Genomic DNA, 19,780 nt, shown 5'->3' on the forward strand with positions numbered 1-19,780 from the left:
ATCTTTCTAATAAAAACAGACAAGTCTTTTTAAAAAAGATGTAGGAAGTGGGCACAAATCAGTGCCCATATAGGACGTCAGCACCACAGGACAGAGGAGTAACTTGCTGCACTGCTGCACCAGCCCCAGCACTTGTGCTTTTAATTTTACATCCCTCAAGCTTCCATTCCAGAGGATAGGAAGCAAATAGTTCTCACTACTGTAATTTAAAAGAAAAATATTTACTTATTTTCATTGGAAAGGCAGATTTATAGAGAAAAGGAGACAAAGAGAGGGAAACATCTTCCATCTACTGTTTCACTTCCCAAATGGCCACAACAGCCAATGATGAGCCAATCTGAAGCCAGGAGCTTCTTCCAGATCTCCTATGCAGGTGCATAGTCCCAAGGACTTGACCCAACCTTCGCTGCTTTCCCAGACCATAAGCAGGGATCTGGATGGGAAGTGGAGCAGCCAGGACACGAACCAGCACTCATACGGGATGCTGGTGCTTGGAGGTGAAAAATTAGCCAGTTCAGCCATTATGTCAGCCACCACCACTAGAATTTTTCCAACAACAAAGCCTGGTAAAGGCAGAATTATTGAAATCAGAAAAATGTGCTCACCAGTTGATTAACATTCCTGTTTGTGTTCTGCATCCAGAAACAATTTCCACTTTGGAAGAAGTGACTCCTTCACCTGGTAATGTCCTTTGCACCTTGGGCTATATGTGTAGACTAGAAATGTAGACAAATAGGGTCACAGCTGTGCTTTCATCCCACCACCTGGGCCGAGATGATGACAGAAATTGAAGTGGCAGCTCTTTCTGAGTCCTCACAGCATCCTGCTTGGTCCCTTCTGAGTATTTGGCACAACAGTGATTTTACAATGACTCGTAGGATCACTGGGACCTGTCTGTCCTGTGTCCTGTGTGCTCCCTCAAGGCACGAAGCACATGTGACTTTGTTGACTGACTCAAGATCAGTCCAGCACCTAGCCAAGACCAATGGGCAGTAGAGATTTCATTAAATAAATATAAACATATTAACTGAGTTATCAAATGTAAATAAATGGAGGCCTTGGTTTCTGTGCTTCAAGGACCAAAAGAAGAAAAGAAATTAACTGTGAAGCAGTGCTTGTTAATAGTTTGATAGTTTTTGATCAAACCCTTTCTTTCAGGATCTCTGACTGTTGCTGCAGACACATCAACAGGTAATTCAAATATGATTTTATGCTTCATCTTGCTTGCTGTGAAATCTGTTATTTGATTTTCCAGTGAAGTCCTTAGCCAACTGTCATGTCCTGGTGAAATTCCTTGATTGTTTAGTAAACTTTCAAATTTTTAAAATATGTACATCTGGACCTTGCTCACAAAGGCCATCCCTGGATACCTGATGGTAAATGAATTCTGGAGGCCTAGCTGAATGCTTGAGCCAAAGGAAAATCCATTGAGCCAGTTAAACACTCCCTGACCTGACAGGTGGCTTGGGTAGTCTACAGATGGAGTCTCCTGGAGACCAGCAACCCAGGTACGATCAGAATGGGAGCCGTCAAGACATGGCCTTCCCACATTCCCAGGCCACTCAGCTGGCATCCCGTAATGAGGAAAGCCACACGCCATCTCTGTGCTGAGGAGTGGGGAACCCAGCTGACCAGGGTGACTAGTAAAGCTCACCTTCTGTGGAACTGCTTGGAATTATCCGAGTTCCTAATGTGACTCCAGGCTCAGTGACTTTACAATGAGAAATTGGAGGGTGCTGAACCATTGAAATATAAAGCAGCAGAGTCGGCAGGAAAACGCAACCCTCACTGTGGGTGAGCCTGGCATGGAGGGCAGCACTTGAACCTGCCATCCCTGCCCTGCCTCAGCCAGAACATGGGACACCTGGAGACAGTCCCCATCTGCAGGGCTGACCACCTGCTGGGTCACAGACCGGAGGAGAGGCCAGGAAAGCAAGCCCTGATTCGAAGACTCTTACCCTAACCCCACGCAGCTGAGAAATGTGGCCATCCACACTGGTGACCTCTGCCTCCCAGGGAGGAAAGAGTGGATGGAGACTTCAACGTGGGTCTCCCTCATGGGTGACAGGGACCCAAGTCCTTGAGCCTGCTGCCTCCCAGGGAACACATCAGCAGGAAGTCAGAACTGCAACAGGGCAAGGACTTGAACCCAAGCGCTCTGGAAATGGAATGTGAGTGTGCCAAGCATATCTTAGCCATGACACAACATGGCCACGTTCTCACGTTCTTTTACTTAGTGAGACTGATTTCCAACTCAACCATGTGACAACCCCCCCGCCCCCCACTCACAGCCTTCTTCCCATTTGTGAGAGTTCTATCCCATTTACAAAGGCAGCTTCAACCACAGCACGGGTGGACTCACCCTCCAGTAATGTTTTCTGCCTGTCACATTCTTAAGTTAAACATGATCAATTCCCTCCTCCTATTTGGCAAATGAACACTTATGCTGAACACTTTGTGGCATTAGTCTCTATACAGCTGGCACTGGGCCAGGTCAAAAAGCCAGGAGCCTGGAACTCCATCCAGGTCTTTCACATGGGTGGCAGAACCCAAGTACCTGGGCCATCTTCCACTGCTTTTTTCAGGCACCCAAGCAGGGACTTGGGTGGAAAGAGGAGCAGCTGGCACTCAACCCAACACTCTGATAGGAATCTCAGCATCCCAAGTGACAGCTTGACCCACTGCGTCACAATGCCAGCCCTGATGTCCTGGTCCTGATCAGATGTGTCCAAGAGGGCTGGGGCTGGGGGTCCACACTTCACCTGCTTAGCTGTGTTGTTCCAGATGAGGCTTTTATCAAGCCAGCAGACCTCAAAACCCACACAACAGAACCAGGTTGGTAGTTCTACCATTTGCTCTTCTTTTTCTGCCATGCTATAAGTCAAACCGAAACATTCCTCCTTTCCAGATGCCACTCTCACCTCAGCTGGAGGACCTCCATCGCTCTCTGATCCCTGTAGAGGCTGTGAGCCACTTCCTCAGAATGCCCCCAGTCCAGCAAGAGTTTACACAGTCAGGCTAAATACTTCCTGTCTCTACAGGTGAGGTCAGGATTACTCAGGAAGAACCCCCAGAGGACCCCAGGCCCCAACACAGTCTAGGAACTGGACCCAGTGAAGGTAGGTTCTGGAGCAGGCAGACAGCCTGCGTGTCCCTAAAGGAGACCTCAGAGGGCAGGACAGCCTCGGGTGTCCCTGGAAGAGACCTCGGAGGGCAGACAGCCTCACCCTGGAGACCTCAGAGAAGGTGTGACGCAGCGATGTCCCAAGGATAACATGTAGGAGAAGCTCCTGGGAAACAGGAGACGCCCCCATGCAAACGCACATTCAGCGGCCCCCGCTGGAGCCAAATTGCCCAGTGTGGACAGCTGCTCGGTGTGCTGATTCGCCGGTTACAGACCTCCACAGAGGATGACAGTGCTGAGCCCACTTCCTGTTTTGGAGGAAATGAGGCCCAGAGAAGGCAGACCTGGGGAAGATCACAGAGCCAGGAACAGACAATGCCAAGTGCCCTGGCCTCCATCCAAGGCCTCCTGACTGCACTGACCTTACTGACATATCCACCCGTGGACCCCCCAATCCCTGCAACCTTGACATCTTTAGAGACAAAATGTGGAGACTTTCTTCTATTTATTTATGTTTTTCAAATCCTGATTACTTCAAAGTTGGAAGGGGTGAAACTCAATGCAACTAAAGTTTGGTGGTTTTTTTTTTAAGATTTTTTTACTTTTATTGAAAAATTAGATTTACAAAGAGAAGGAGAGACAAAGAGAAAGATTTCTTCATCTGCTGGTTCGCTCCCCAAGTAGCCGCAACAGCCGGAGCTGAGCCAATCTGAAGCCAGAAGCCAGGAACTTCTTCTAGGTCTCCCACATGGGTGCAGGGTCCCAAGGCTTTGGGCCGTCCTCGACTGCTTTCCCAGGCCACAAGCAGGGAGCTGGAAGGAAAAGGGAGCAGTTGGAATAGGAACGGGCACCCATATGGGATCCCAGTGCATGCAAAGCAAGGACTTTAGCCACTAGGCTACCGCGCCAGACCCACTTTAGTGCTTTCTTTCTTTCCCTCCTTCTCTTCTCACCACCTTCCTTCCCCACCCCCACTGTGACTTCACCTTTGTCAGTAATTCTAGTAACACTCGCTAGCTCTGAACATCCCATGAGGCCAGCTTTTTTTCTGCAGTCTTGGTGGATGGGAACTGGATTGCATTTTGCACAAAGGAGGTGCTGATATTCTACTTCCTTTATGGGAGCCTGACAGCCAGTCACTTCCTGTCTCAGCAAGAAGTGCCTCTTGGAGCAGGAGGCAGGTGTGACAACCATTACCTTCCCCTACATCCCTACTTCCGGGCATTGATGTCAGGGAGTACAACTCCCACTGCACACACTCCTGCAGGGCAATGGTAAGAAGCAAGGTGAGCTTTGGGGCCTCAGACCTGGACCTGACCTGGGCACACTGTCAGCTCCTCTGACATCCCCTCCTCTCTAGAACAGTGAAGAGCCTTACCTGGCCCGGGTGCTTTAAGATCATCAATGCCAACCTCTCCCATCCCATCACATACCTGAATGTGTAGATCCCAAGACAAATGAGCAAGTTGGATTTCAATCATGCATCACTCAGGAAACAGGCCTGTTTTCATAAAATCTTCCATGAAGCTAAATGTTAATGCTTTCTTTTCACTATTTATTTATTCATATATTTTTTGACAGTCACGGATCCAATGTCAACCAAAGTGATACCATTACCTGGTAAGGAACACACATGTTGCTACAGTAATTCTTAGTTGCTCATAAAGTTCATTGTTGACTATCCTGCATGGAGCCTGTTGTGTATTTTCATATGAAATTATACCTCTCACACAGGATGTTTCTCTTATGCAAAATATTTCTGAGAAATTACATTTTCCTTTCTTTTTCTTTCAGTCCCTTTAAAAATGATCTTCCCTTCAAAAACTCAACTCACATTCACTATCTAAAGCTGAAAATCAAAGTAACATTGTATGAAAGTAGAGAAAATGCTTAGCTGTTTTTCAGCTTTAAATATAAATATATGCCTTAGAGCGTATGAATTTCTAAAACTTATTTTTTTCTCATTTGCAGTTACGATTTCGGTAGATGAAGAAGTAAACCCTCTGCCTGGTAACTTCCTTTTGATTCTAATGCTGAAATGATGATAGCTCTATTTTTCACTTGTACTTCCCACTCCTTGCAGAAAAATTGCTCACCATGGTAAGATGCATACAAACACAGCTTGCAGGTCAGAATCCCCTAACCCATCTCACTCAGAAGCAATCTGAAGTTCACACAAGCATGGCTGCCTTGCTTCCGGTATCACAGCCACGTAGGAGATGTGGGAGAACAGCTTGCCAGGCCAGCCACCTGCAGCCACAGAGCAGCTGCCACGGGCCACAGTGGCTGCACTCACTAGACACCTTCTGTATGTTGAGCAGAGACGGAGCCCAAACACACAATCACTACTGAACACTGCCATGCTGAGTCATTTCACACGTGGATTTTTGTTTTCTGGGTTTTTTTTTTTAGGATTTGTTTATATTTATTGGAAAGTCAGATATACAGCAAAAACAAGAGACACAGAGGAAGATCTTCTATCAGCTAGTTCACTGCCCAAGTGGCTGCAACGGCCAGAGCTGAGCCAATCCGAAGCCAGGAGTTTCTTCCAGGTCTCCCATGCAGGTGCAGGGTCTCAAGCCTGTCTTCCCAGGCCACAAACAGGGAGTTGAATGGGAAGCAGGGCCGCCAGGATTAGGACTGGCACCCACATGGGATCCTGGTGCATGCAAGGCAAAGACTTTAGCCACTAGGCTACCTAGCTGGGTCCTGTTTTCTGATTTTTTTAGGTGAATTTTTTTTTTAAGTCCAGTTCACATACAGTAAAGGCTGACATCTGTGAGCCTTTCTGACTCTGTCAGAGACACCGTCCGGACATCCAACACCTGCCTCAGCCACCTCCCTGCAGCAGCCACTGGTCTGTCCCTACGATTACCCTTGCTCTCATGCAGCCTCACAGAGGTGGACCACGTCACACAGGCCCTTTGGCTTCTGACTAACGTACTTAACAACTGCTTGGACAGCTGTTGCTGAGGTTTCACAGTTACCGCCTTGCAATGCCCACCGTCGTCCCTTCTCCCTGCAGATGGGGCTCCTGCAGACAGTTCTGCACACAGACGTCAGTGCGCACATGTGTTTCCTGTATGTCACGTGAATACCTAGGCGGTGCAATGGCTAAATTACCTAAAATATAACATGCAAGCACACCCATTCCTCAAGACCACTGGATACATTTGGTTTCAGGAGTCAGAGCAATGCTTCATTTTAATTTTCCAAAAGTTAAGGTTACTTTTTTAAAAAGATTTATTCATTTTTATTGGAAAGTCGGATACACAGAGAGGAGGAGAGACAGAGAGGAAGATCTTCCATCCGATGATTCACTCCCCAAGTGAGCCGCAACGGCTGGTGCTGCGCCGATCCGAAGCTGGGAACCTGGAAGCTCTTCCGGGTCTCCCACGCGGGTGCAGGGTCCCAAAGCTTTGGGCCGTCCTCGACTGCCTTCCCAGGCCACAAGCAGGGAGCTGGATGGGAAGTGGAGCTGCCGGGATTAGAACTGGCGCCCATATGGGATCCCGGGGCGTTCAAGGCGAGGACTTTAGCCGCTAGGCCACGCCGCCGGGCCCAAGGTTACTTTTTTAAAAAAAAGAAATACCAGGGATAACAGGCAGAAAGCCAACAAAATCAGCAATTCAGACCCAGAATTTCCATTGTCCTATCCTTGAACCACGCAGGAATAAGCCACTGTGTGCGGACAGTGTTTTGTTTCGTGTTGTGTTTTGTATGGTTGACTGTTAGCTGTTTTCTCTCAGGTTTTACAATTGTACTTCAAGATTAAGTCCTGGGGTGTTTTGAAAAAACTAGGACCAGTTGCAAACGGTCCTCCCTTAAGGAGCTTGAGTCATCCTAGCTCTCCTTTGTGAGGGTTCCAGGAACGGGACCTCTCGCAGCTTGGTTTTCCACTGCAAATGATAGGCGAGACCCAGACAGCCTTCACAGTGATGCCCACGTCTTGTTCCTCGGTGATTCAGTCTCTCCCCTCCGCAGACCTAGCCCTGCGCTTGGTGGACGGGCGCAGCCGCTGCGAGGGACGTGTGGAGGTGTGGCACCAGGGCCTGTGGGGTACAGTGTGCGACGACCACTGGAGCCTCAGGAATGCGCGCGTGGTGTGCCGCCTGCTGCGCTGCGGCCGCGCACTGGGCGCCCCGGGCCGTGGCCGCTTCGGCCCGGGCACCGGGCCCATCCTGCTGGATGACGTGCGCTGCGCGGGCACCGAAGCCACGCTGGGGAGCTGCGCACACGGCGGCTGGGCAAAGCACGACTGCCGGCACCAGGAGGACGCGGGCGTGGTGTGCGCAGGTACCCAGCTCCCCTGTTCACCCACCGCACCCTGGGGTGTCCCGAGGCCCCGCCCTCTGGGGAGGCCTCCCCGCCCTTCACAGCTTCCTGAGGTCAAACTTCACCACCCTGAGGAGTGGCAGGTGTGGCCCAGGCCCGGGATTCTGGAGAAAGGAAGGACCTGCAAATGTTTGCATCCTCCAGGCTTGGCGGTTAATCAATCAGCCAGCTGATTATTTCCAACTCAGTGCATATTTGAACGCTGGCTAAATGGCAGTGAGGTGCGGGGGTAGGGAGGCTTGAAGCCCAATCACAAAGGACAGAGAACTTCCTGCTGTCAGCCTACAATTCGCTCACTCCTTCACGTAGGCCCTAAGGGGCTGTGAGATTGTAACGGATGGTAAGCAAATCTAGGCTCACTTGGCTCCCTTCCTTGCTTTTTATACGTAAATTAAGGCCTGCTTGCTAATGCTTCTCCCTTCCTGTTGGTGTCACCTTGCTTGGTCTAGACATGGGGCCAGCTCAGAAGGCTGCCCTCGTCCCCTGACCACAAACCCAGGGCCAAGCAGCCAGAGTCTGCTCTGGAGTCTGGAGTCCTTGCCTTCCAGACTTTCCTGTCTAGTGCCAGGCATTCCTGGTGCTGCTCGGGCACTCCCGGCGAGTGACAGGACGTTGTCAAAACTTGAGGAATACACTGGAGGATCCCTTTGCACTGGGTGCAGGAGTCCAAGAACCAGTGCTCTGGGCCCAGGGAGTCTGCCACGGTTGAGCGAACCTGGCTGGTCGTGCATCCTGAGGCGTGTGATGATGCCTTGCTTCTGAGCTGCAGAAGGCCCTGACGGCTGTAAGACACGCGTTTCCCAGTGTGAGGTCCCAAGCAAGGGACATCAGCCAGCGAACCAGAATTCATACCTGTGATGGTGTGGACTACCTTCAAAGCTGTGTGTTTGCTGTTCCCTGCTTCCAGCAAATCTTGATGTTCGTGATGTTTATAGTCTCAACGCTACTGTACCTATGGCAGTATCCAATGCCAAAAGCCTGGCCCTCATTTCTGTGTACACCCTGAGATACCCCCAGGCCTCTGAGCCCCAGCTTTAGCAGCTCAGTTCCATGAATGCAGTTACCCACCTGCACCCCACTGCTGCCCAACATCCTCTCCTAGGACTCAGCCCAACTGACATTTGGTTTTTGTCATCTCTTACCAGGTCCAGCTGACTTGGTTGTGCCCAAGGACAATGGTAAAGTGGCCTCCTCCTGGGGTCTGAAGCTTCTAGAAGAGGGAGCTTAGGAAGCAGCTGGGGGAAGGGTGGTTTCCATGAAACTCTCTGGAAGGTTCCTAGGCTCCCTCCCTCTTTTCCTTCATTTCTGCTTTCCACCTTAACCTCCATGCAAATTCCTGATAGACACAGGTTCAGGCTCAAGTGTTCCCCATGTGGAAAAAGAAACCCTTGGCGAAGACTCTGAACTTAGGTGCTGCGAGTAGCCTCCCCTCCAGGACTATGGATTGACCCCCTTCTTGTAAAGGGGGACTATAGATAAAGTGTGACCTCCAGGGATCCCATGGGGCACCTGTTCCTCTTTCTAAGGAGTCTCTGTCCTCCACCTCCCACAGCCCAGCTCTCCTGCTTGCCTCACCTCTTCCAAGCCACCATTGACCGAGGCTATCTCCAGAGGCTGGGCTATTCCTCCTGGGACGTCCGTGTCCATGATGAGCTGTGTCATCCCCGGGTCACAGGACGCTACCTGATCTTCAGCATTCCTTATGGCCGCTGTGGCACCGTCCGGCAGGTGAGAAGCTGATGAGGTGGGATGGACCCCTTCTGTCAGTGGAGGACGAGTAGACAGTCCCAGAGACTCCTACCACCTGCTAAAAGTCCACATAGAAAGAAAGGAAAGGGACAAGCCACAACTTCATTTCTGAGTTGAGTAGCTCACTGGTTTGTCTGAAACTTTCTTTCCTTTGAGGAATTTAGGATACACATTGAACATGTGACATACACAAGCCGGTGTTGAGTGCTGGTGTGGGATGGACGCACCAGTGCCTGAGGGGCACTGACAATATTCTTTAAGCTCCCCAGTGAAAGCAGCTGCTCCTGCAACATGCCACTTTACTACATGCCAACCATGGTACCTGGATTTGGGAAGGACAGTCTAAGGCAGCCAACTGCCAGGTTTCTAACGAGGCAGCCAGCCGCAGTCTATAATCTAGAAAGAAGACACTATGGGTAATGACATACATAGCTCCACTTAGTTTTCCCCAGCTATTTGTTATTTCATAAAGCAATGGTACTGAAATGGAGGCAGCAAGTATACTAAAACTGTAGGAAAAGTGCACAACTGTGAGATCATTATTTCTTAGTATATTTAACATTGTAATGGATTTCAAAGCAAGGCCCCGAGCTCAATTATTATGTATTAATAAAAAAAAAAGTATAGAATCCTGGTGAAATGTAAAAAGACCTGTAACTAAAAAAATTTCTAAAGAATCAAAAAATGTAATTCAAACAACCTAAACGTTAAAAAAAAAAAAAAGATAATGCCCTGCTGTGGTGTGTGGAAACCTTTGGGCCATCAGAGAAGTGGCCCCGCTCCGCTAGAAAGCCCCTGTGCTGACCACGGGGCTGGGGCCCTGGATCAAGCATCACTCAGGGTGGTGGCCAGCCACTGACACCATGAGAAACACACTGTCACAGGGTCCAGGATCTGCTTCAGGGTCAGTGGGGAGCACCCTCCTGAAGATGCTCCCTGACAGAGTCACACAACAGCCAGCGTTCCTGCTCTGTGGCTCTTGTGATGAAGAGACATTGAACAAGCGCCCAGCCAATGCCCCCAGCACCTGGAACCCCTGCGAGTCTTGCTGGACTTCAAAGAGCAAGGCTGGGAGCCAAACTCAGCAGGGCCAGACTCGCCTGGAGGAGGAAGTAGCCTGAGGTCAGGAGCAGAGAGAAGATGAAAGAGACAAGGAGGGCCAGGGAGTGTGGGGGAGGAGTATGTGCATGTGTGTGCACGCGTGCACGTGTGCGCCTGGACGCAGGGGCTCTGGGCAGACCCCAGCAGAGGGGGCGCTCCAGGCAGACAGCATGATGCTTCGGCCCCAGTTCCCAGCAGCACAGTTGGACCCTCCCAGACAGACACCAGGGCACAGGCTGTCCCGCATGCACCCAGTGTCACCCACCACAGAGGTCCGACCCAGGCAGGTGCCTTTCATGAGTGCTGGAAAACGGCCACCAGCTCTTGCCTCATCCTCACAGGAACACGGAGGCGGCTCCCTTAGCTACTCCAACTCCATCAGGGGCCGGAAACGTGGTCACCTTGGCCGAGTCATCGTGCGACACAAGGTGCCGCAGCTGAAGTTCACGTGCAGGGTGGAGAGCTCGTCTGTAGCTGGAGTCGCTGGTGGGGTGGACACCGCTCTAGAGGGCGCCCGCTACGACGTGTCCATATCCTTCCTCCAGTCACCGGCAACCCAGCCTATGTGGGCTATGGCACCGTACTATGCCAGCCGCAAGGAGGAGGTCTTTCTGCAGGCCACGCTCCATAGCCCAGACCTCAACCTGAGGCTGTTCGTGGATACCTGCGTGGCGTCTCCGGATCCCCAGGATTTTGAAACCATCAAACATGACTTGATTCGACATGGGTAAGGAAAATGGAAGGTCCTCCGGGGCTGTTGTATAAAGGCGGCATTCCCTTAGGGCAGCTGTGGCTGCCTGCTGGGTGGTCCTGAATCAAAACGTTGCACAGAAGGGTCTCATCATGCCTTAGGGAAAGTCAGAGTCCCTCTGCTCCCTCTTAGAGGTAAATATTTGTAAGTAGCCTGGGCAACTCTCTTAATCCCTCAAGGAGTTCTGGGCAGGGTCTAGCTGCCCTGGACACTGCTGTCCCACCCCAGTCTTTTGTGTCCATGCCTCCCTTTCCTTCTAGCATTTCCCACTGCCCACTGCCCACTCCTAGGCCAGGCTCCCAAAGCATCTGGCCTGCCTGACGGCGGGTGGGCTTTCCCACTTAGGAGATTCATGCTGGTCCCTTTTCACTGTGGGGTAAAAACCTCTGAACTGTGGGGCTCAGGAGCTCCTGCTGGGCCCAGGGAGAGTCCCCAGCTAAACTTGGCCCAAGTTCCTATCTTCCTGGAATAGGAAACATAGACAGAGGTGAGCAGAATAGCAGGGTTAACTGAAAGGCACAGGGAAAATGGTCCCCATGTGGACTGCGGTGTTTCTTGTGTAGGGTAAGGGGTGATGCTTAGGGCAGGGTCTGACTTAAGATTGAAGGGAAGGTTGCAATACATGTGGTGGTCTCCAGGAAGCTGTCACGGCCTCTGGAGTGTGTTTGAAAGTGAGGCTTAGCTGTGAGGTGGGGAGTGGGCATTCTGCCTCCAGCCGTATTGAATCAGCAGTGTGGTAATGAGATGTGGGCAGTGTAGCCACTTGGCATCCCTTAGTCCCATACACCTCCCTAGCTGCCTGCGTCCCTCTGTCACTTTGCTTAACCAAATTTTTTTTACATTATATTATTATTATCATCTTATGATACAGTTCCATAGGCTCCTGGCATTTCCCTTATCCCCTCTCCAATTCCCTCCCCCCCACCTAGTTCCTCTATATCATTACTAAAATATAGTTCTTCATACACAGTCATATGTCCATCATTGCAGGCATGGACAATGGCAGAGAGTCCAGAATACCATTGTCAAGATATAGTAAACAGTTTCATTGCAAGTCCGTCTTTGGAAGTAGAAATGCATACTACATTGTGTCCTCACATCTGGATGTTAGTCTCCATTTCACAGCTACTATACATCCCCTCAAATGAAAAGTCATAATACAAAATCAACAATAGAAAGAAAAATAGAAATTTACAATGCCATGAAGTTAAATAACATTACTAGATATGACAGTCTCCATTACACAGGTACTATACATCCCCTTAAATGAAAAACCACAAAACAAAATCAACAACAGAAAGAAAAAAAAGAAACTAACAACACTATGAAGTTAAATAACATGCTACTAAATGACTAACGTGTAGCTGAAGAAATGAAAATCAAGAACCTTCTTGCAAAAAAATGATGCTACTGTATGATCTAGGAGTCATTGAATCATTTAATCAGAACAAAGTGTTTTGAAGAGATGAAACTAACAGAAAACAATAAAACCCATGTGATATAGATTCCGCTGATTTTTGTTGATGAAGTGTGTCTCTTCTAGACAATAAATAGATGGGTTTTGTTTTTTAATCCAGTCTAATAATCTATGATGTTTAAGCTTAAGCCATTTACATTCAGGGTTAATATGTATGGATGGTACTTTGGTCCTGTCATTTTAGGAACGGGTTGTTCATTGGTTTAGTCTTCCGTTGTCATTTTACTGGGATGTTCTTCCCATTTGTCTTTGGTTTTGTTGGGTGCTATTCCTCTTCTCTGTCAAGAGAACATCTTGAAGTGTCATTTGTAGGGCAGGTTTGGAAGAGGCAAATTCTTTTAACTTTTCTTTACTGTGGAAGAATTTTATTTCATTTTCAAAGACAAAAGAAAGCTTTGCTGGATATGTTATCCTAGGCTGACAATTTTTTTTTTTAGAATCTGGAATATGTCACTTCATTCTCTTCTTGCCTGTAGAGTTTCCTGTGAGAGGTCTCCTGTGAGTTTAATTGGCATTGCTTTATATGTCAATTGATTTTTTTCTCATGTACAGTTAAGGATCTTTTCCTTATGTTCGATTGAAGAGAATTTGAAGATCATGTGTCTTGGTGAAGATCACTTTTGATCAAGCCTGTTGGGAGTTCTGTGCCCCTCCTGGATCTTGTTTCCCAATTCTTTCTCCAGATTAGGGAAATTTTCCTTTATTATTTCATTAAATACATTTGCAAACTCAGCTTCTCTTTCTGCACCTTCTGGGACTCCCATAACTCTTATATTTGGCCTCTTAATAGTGTCTTTCAATTCTTGAATACTTTTTTGGCCTGATCCAGCTCTGCTTCCTGCTTTTTGTTTCCCTGATGACAGGAAATATCTTCCAATTCTGAGATTCATTCTTCTGCTTGCTTCATTCTATTTTGGAGACTCTCCAGTGTACTTTTAATTTGCTCTACTGTGTTCCTAATTTCTGATATATCAGCCTTGATTTGCTTTATTGCTTCCTTAAATTCTTTGAACTGTTGCATGAGTTTCTCATTGTTGATCAGAAGCTTTAAAATGAGTTTTATGAATTCTGTGTGCCCCATTTTCTCGATGTCTTCTCAGTTAACTCTGAGGTTGGCATAGGGTTTTGCTCCTTTACAGGGGAGTCTTCAGTAATATTCATTGTGCTTTTGTCTCTTCTTTTGTTCTTGGCCATTGCACTTCTGGCTAGCAGAGTCTTCTCCTTGGGGCAGGTTTCTAAGCTCTGTCACCCACAGGTCTACAATGCGATTTTACTTATTGCAGTTGGTACACAACTCTTTGCTTGCAACCACTTGTGCCACAACCTCCAGCAAGTTCCAGGTCTGGGTTTTTATGTTAGGTTTCCACCGTGGTCTCCACAGCCCTAGCTCCTGGCTCACCAGTCTCTACCTCCTGTGATACCGTGCTGAGGCTGCACTGTTGTCTCCTCATCCTTTATCCCACTTCCGGTTGGAGCAGGTACCAGGATTAGTGAGACACCGGGTGTCTTATATAGTTAGGTTGTTGGTGGCACTGATCTTGTCGGAACCTGTTGGACGTTAGGTCTGGGTGCCACATGGACCTATTTTGACCCGTACGATGCCACAGTCGGTATTATTTTCCTGCAGAACAGGTGCTATCCACGGACCTCAGTGAGTTTTCCCGAGCTCAGCACATGCGCAGTTCACTGTTGTCACCTGCAGTCCTAAAGTTATTTCCACAGTGTACAAAATGGCACCTGACATACCACTACTAGAGTTCTTGATCTGCTGGCCGTCAGATCTGAGGGCTACCCAGACCTGTCCTGGGTGGAACCCGTAGAATGCCACGTTGCTGCAGTTCACTGAGTCAGAAATGAGTTCACTCCCAGTTCAGCGTATGCTCAGTCCTTTCCCTTGCCTTTGCCTCCTTACACAAAATGGCACCCAATTCAGCTCGAGGGGGCTGACTGGGCTGTGAAATCCACCCTGTTCTTGCACTGTCCCTCTGGGATCTGCTGCTCTGTCTCTGCTGCTGGTCAAATCAAACAGACCAGCAGGAAGGACAGTTCTTTGTTTGGGCTCACCTCCCAAGCTCCCAGTGAAAGTCCCTTCCCACCTGGTTGCTGGTGGAGTTCCAGCTGCTGGTGGAGTTCAGATCGCCATTAGCTGAATGCTGCTGGAGTATCAGTCACTGTAACACCACACCGTTGTATCCGCTGCTTTCCTGTGTCTGTCAGTCTCCAGGTACCCCTCTGCTATTGTTCTGTCCTTTCCTATTTCCTGGAATTTGTCCTCTCTGCTTCATCCTGATAAAATGTTTTTCCGTCCATTTAAATGTGTCCTTACTCTATTCCGCCATCTTGATTCTTGCTTAACCAAATATTTTGCCAGGCTAGAACTTTGGCAAGGTTTTACCTTTATAATGCCTTTCTCCCCAATAGTGGTGAAACAATTCTGGATGGGCAGTGGCCAACCAGTCCTAAAAGAGCAAAAATGCATCATTACTGAGCAGTGGCTATGTAGCTAAGTAGCTATGGCAGTCTAGAGCTCGTGAGAGACACTGTAGTGGCCATGTCCATAGTTGAGAAGGGACAAGGCACAGGGGGTGTGGGCCATGGCCTGAGAGGACCCCAGAGGTGGCTGCAGACCACACAGAATCGGCATGAGAAAGCTCTTCCCTTCCCAGGGTTCTTACAGGTACATCAAGGATGGAAGCTCTGTGGGATGGCAGAATTGAACAACCAATGCAGCTTGCTTTAAGCTTAATCTCCTCTCTTTCAGGAGTTTTTGAAGCTTACATTATTGGTTTATATCCTTCTTTTCTACTATAGTCACTCAATGGTAAAAATTCCCCCCCTTGCAGGCACAGCTAAAGCTGCATTCCACAAATCTGGATATGCTGTATATTTGTTTTCAGTTTGTTTAAAGTATGTTCAGATTTTCTCATGATTTCTTTCTTGATCCATAGGGTTTCCTTTTCTTTTTTGAAAGTATGTTGTTTAATTTCCAAGTGTCCAACAATTTGACAACAATCGTCCTGCATTTGGTGTCTAGCGTGATTCCTTTGTGAAGTGGGGGTGTGTGGTGGATAGCTTCTGCTCTTTTAAACATGTTAAGGTGTTGCTTATGGCCCAGATGTCATCTGTCTTTATGAATGTTCCATGGGGACTCCAGAAGAACGCTGTTAGATAGAGCGTCCTATAGGTGCCAGTTAGGTTGAGTGCAATGATAGCACACATTAGGTCTTCCATATCCTTACTGAGTTTCTTCCTGCTGGTTCTGTCAATTATTGGTAAATAATTTGCCAATATCCATTTACCATTACCATGGTAAAGATATATTGAAGTATCAAAATGTAATACTGAGTTTATTGATTTCTAGTGCAATTATCTGTATTGCCTCATGTCTTTGATGCTCTGTTGTTCAGTACATATAGGTTAAGGACTGCTATATCTTCTTGGAAGATTGGCCTCTTTGTAATGTGTAAAGTCCCACTTCATCCCTGATAATTATTTGCAGTGAAATTGGTTTTGTCTTTAAATTAGTATACGGTTTTCACTTTCTTCTGATTAGTATTAATAGAGTGTATCTTTATCTCTTCTAGTTTACCTATGTCTTTAAAATGATCTCTCTTTTTTGGTAGACAATATTTTGATAAGCAACATGTGATTGGATCTTATGTTTCCAACTTAATCTGAGTTTAATTAATGTATTTAGACCACTCCCATTTAACATAATTATTGATATAGTTGGATTAGACTCTACCCTTCTCAATTTGGTTCATGTATTCTGCCTCCCATCCTGTCCCACCTTTGGTTTTAATTGAGCATTTTATACAATCTCATTTCATTTTCTCTTGATGTATCATTTCTGTTTCTTTCCTTAACTTTTTGGGTGGTTGCCTCAGTATACAGATTTAAATAATCTGAGCTCATTTTCAGAAAGTTCCATCACAGTGCCTGGGTCCTTACATGTGTGTGGGAGATCTCTTCGTAGTTCTGGAGCACCTGAACCTGGCCAAGGAGGCTGTCTGGGAAGTGAACTAGCAGATGGGAAAACCTCTCTTGCCCTCTACCGTTTTTGTAATTCTGACTTTCAAATAGATAAATAAATCTTAAAGAAAGTGGGCCTGGCACAGTAGCCTAGCGGCTAAAGTCCTAACCTTTCATGTGCCAGGATCCCATATGGGCACTGGTTTGAGTCCCAGTGGCCCCACTTCCTGTCCAGCTCCCTGTTTGTGGCCTGGGAAAGCAATACAGGATGGTCCAAAGCCTTGAAACCCTGTACCTGCATTGGAGACCCAGAAAAAGGCTCCAGGCTGTTGGCTTTGAATCAGCTCAGCTTCCGCTGTTGTGGCCACTTGGGAAATGAACCAGCAGACAGAAGATCTTCCTCTCTGTCTCTCCTTCTCTCTGTCTATCTGATTTTCCAATACAAATGAATAAATCTTTTAAAAATGTATTTTAAAAAAAGAAAGAAAAGGTTGGTTGTGGTTGTGGGAAGAATTCCATCTGGAATTCTAAGGACTGATTCTAAAGCTGATTCCTTGGGTCAGAGTGAATTCCTACCAAGCTTTACATTAATGGTTTTGATCCTTGGTTTTTCTCCTGATCAGGTGCATCAAAGACAATTCCTATGCCATCCTTCCCTCCCGCCAGAAGAACATGGTGCAGTTCAAGTTCAATGCCTTCAGCTTTCTTGACAGCTATGACATGGTCTACCTACAGTGCAAGGTCGCCGTGTGTCAAGCTGGGGACCCCTCTGCTCGTTGCTCCCAGGGCTGTGTAGGGCAGCGTAGGAAAGAGGCAGGCCCCATGGAGGCCAAGCAAGCACAGGATGAACACTACCAGCTGGTGGGGCCTCTGGGGATACCCAGAGCACCTGGGCAGAGCCATCGATTTGTGTGAATTCTTCAGTTTCCACTGGAATCTCTTAGGAATTAAAAAGCAAAGTGCACTTGTTTCATGAATCAGACGTTATCCTTGTCAGGACACAGGCGCAACAAACAGTTGGCAAGAATTGCTTATCTGTGTTTATTACTAAATAAATCTCCCCTGGTTGCTAAACTTCTAAGGCAGTTTCTTTGCAAGCTAAAAAACCAGGCTATCTCTCCACATGGCAATGTCAGTCTAAACGTTGTTTATAAAGTTTGACTCATTGTCCACATGCTGATAAGCAGATCTCTGTTTCTTGAAGGAGATGCGATATCATTTCTATTCTTTAAGATCTATTTTCATTTTATTTGAAAGGAAGAAAGAGAGAGAGAGAGAGAGAGAGAGAGAGAGAGAGAATCTTCTATTTGCTTATTAACTCTTAGAAATGGCCAAGGCTGGGCCAGGCTAAAGCCAGGAGCCAGGAGTTTCTTATGGGTCTCCCATGTGGGTGCAGAGTCCCAAGTACTTGGGTCATCCTCCATTGCTTTCCCAGGCACATTAGCAGGAAGCTGGATTTGGAAATGGGGCACATGGGCCTCAAACCAATGCTCATGTGGGATGCTGGCATCACAGGCAACAGCTTAACCCATTATGCCAAAACACCAGCCCTGCAAATTTATTTTCAGAACCTGCTTAGGGTCTTACAAAAAATAGACCTAGCACCAGTCAGAAGGCCGTTACATCTCTCTCTCTCTTCATAATAGGTACTTTGATTCACACCTGTCATTTTTTTCACCAAAACAACCTGGATTGTTTTGTTTCATCAGAAACAGATGGAACCCTAGCTTTGCTGATGTGGGGTGGGAGGGGACATGCAGACAAGAGAGGTGAAAACACAATGGCAAGGTCCAGGTGCATCTGCTCCCTGTGCTGTACTCAGCACCCTCCAAGTTATCTTTAGACAAAGACTTGAGTGTGGTCAGATTTCTGTTTGTTGAATGTCATCCAGTAGCTGTATGTATGTTCCCATCTCCAAGGCTTTGTTCTGGTGTGCACAGATAAGACTACAGGATTGCCTGGTGCTCCGGGAGAATGGCAGTGTTAGGCAGATGCTGGGAGTTGACCCTGAGAGAAGAAGACCTGACAGATGACACTAGGAGAGGTCTCTGGGGGTCTCTGGGGGATACATGTCAGTTTCATACAAACCTGCCCATCACCAACAGCTAACTGCCCGGGTTCAAATACAATGGTGTTACTTATTGTGCTCAAGTCCCCTGCTCATCCACAAGAATTGGTGAAATGTGACTGTTGTGCAACCAAGTAATTGGACCCCTGCCACCCACATGGCAGATCCAGATGGAGTTTCAGGCTTCTGGTTTCTGCTTGGCCCAGTCCTGGCTCCTGCAGCCATTTGAGGAGTGAACCGGCAGATGGAAAGTTGCGCTTGCTCTCTCTCTCTCTAACTCTGCCATTCAAACATACACACACACACACACACACACACACACACATATATGTGAAGGTATATATACATATACATATATACATACATATACACATATACATACACACACACACACATATATATATATGTAAATGAAATTGGGAAGAGCTGCTTTGATTTGGGGCTAGAACACCAATCAGAGTCCTAGGACTGGCTCTGTGGTGGCAGATTACCACATTTCTTATGTTTTCCCTCCAGTATCCTGTCCAAGCAACTTCAAGTCATGGGAAGTGCCTGCCATGAAAAATTACACATAAATTTTTAAAACTTTGCACCAAAGTGAACTTCTCTTTTAATTCCATTTTCCCACATGCATATTGCAATATTTCCTATGTGCATTCCTTGCTATCGGAAGTAAAGCAAGAGTCCCTTGGGCATGCGAGAATGTATGGGTCACGAGGTGCCCAGGCTGGAATGTGTGGGTCACGAGGTGCCCAGGAACAGTCCTGCTGCTCACCTGAGACCATTAGGTACAATGTTCGGCATGAGTGAAATTTAACAAATGCTCAGCCACAGTGGGGGAGAAAGTATACAGCAAAGTTGGCTATTTCTTTAGCGTTGGCATTTGATGACAAATGGGAAAAGAAGTATTGCTTTAATCTCACTAACCCAGAAACTGCAGAAAACTCTTTTTAACAGTAATTCTCTTCAGAGCCCTTTCCAAGAGGCAGGTGAGACATGCTGATATGGGGCCCTCCAACAGCAAGACATCCATGCAGCCAGGAGCCTGGGCTCTCACTCACACACATTGGTCTCAGAAATGATAATGTCTGATGCCTCAGAAAGTAGCATGCATGCTCTTTATTGCTTGAATTTTATATCTTTTTTAATTTTTAAATTAGAAGCATCTGAACATTATTTTTTTAAACAGAAATAATGGGATTT

The 19,780-nt window shown here is 47.4% G+C and overlaps 1 protein-coding gene and 1 non-coding gene across 2 annotated transcripts in view; one reads left to right on the forward strand and one right to left on the reverse strand.

Moving 5' to 3' along the window:
* Nucleotides 1-17,565, forward strand: part of LOC101521453 (deleted in malignant brain tumors 1 protein) — a 76,900-nt gene extending 59,335 nt beyond the window's left edge. The window contains exons 35-41 of the mRNA XM_058671100.1: nt 4,706-4,744; nt 5,096-5,134; nt 7,109-7,420; nt 8,605-8,637; nt 9,012-9,187; nt 10,651-11,036; nt 17,133-17,565. Coding sequence (XP_058527083.1) covers nt 4,706-4,744; nt 5,096-5,134; nt 7,109-7,420; nt 8,605-8,637; nt 9,012-9,187; nt 10,651-11,036; nt 17,133-17,424 — 1,277 coding nt within the window. The 3' untranslated portion in view covers nt 17,425-17,565. The remainder of the gene's footprint in view (nt 1-4,705; nt 4,745-5,095; nt 5,135-7,108; nt 7,421-8,604; nt 8,638-9,011; nt 9,188-10,650; nt 11,037-17,132) is intronic.
* LOC118759492 (small nucleolar RNA SNORA8) lies at nt 6,697-6,818 on the reverse strand. Its single transcript, XR_004996220.2, has one exon. It is a non-coding gene; the product is annotated as a small nucleolar RNA SNORA8 (small nucleolar RNA).
* Nucleotides 17,566-19,780: the final 2,215 nt, after the last annotated feature.

The sequence above is a fragment of the Ochotona princeps genome, chromosome 13 (assembly GCF_030435755.1).
Source record: "Ochotona princeps isolate mOchPri1 chromosome 13, mOchPri1.hap1, whole genome shotgun sequence".
Lineage (NCBI taxonomy): Eukaryota > Metazoa > Chordata > Mammalia > Lagomorpha > Ochotonidae > Ochotona > Ochotona princeps.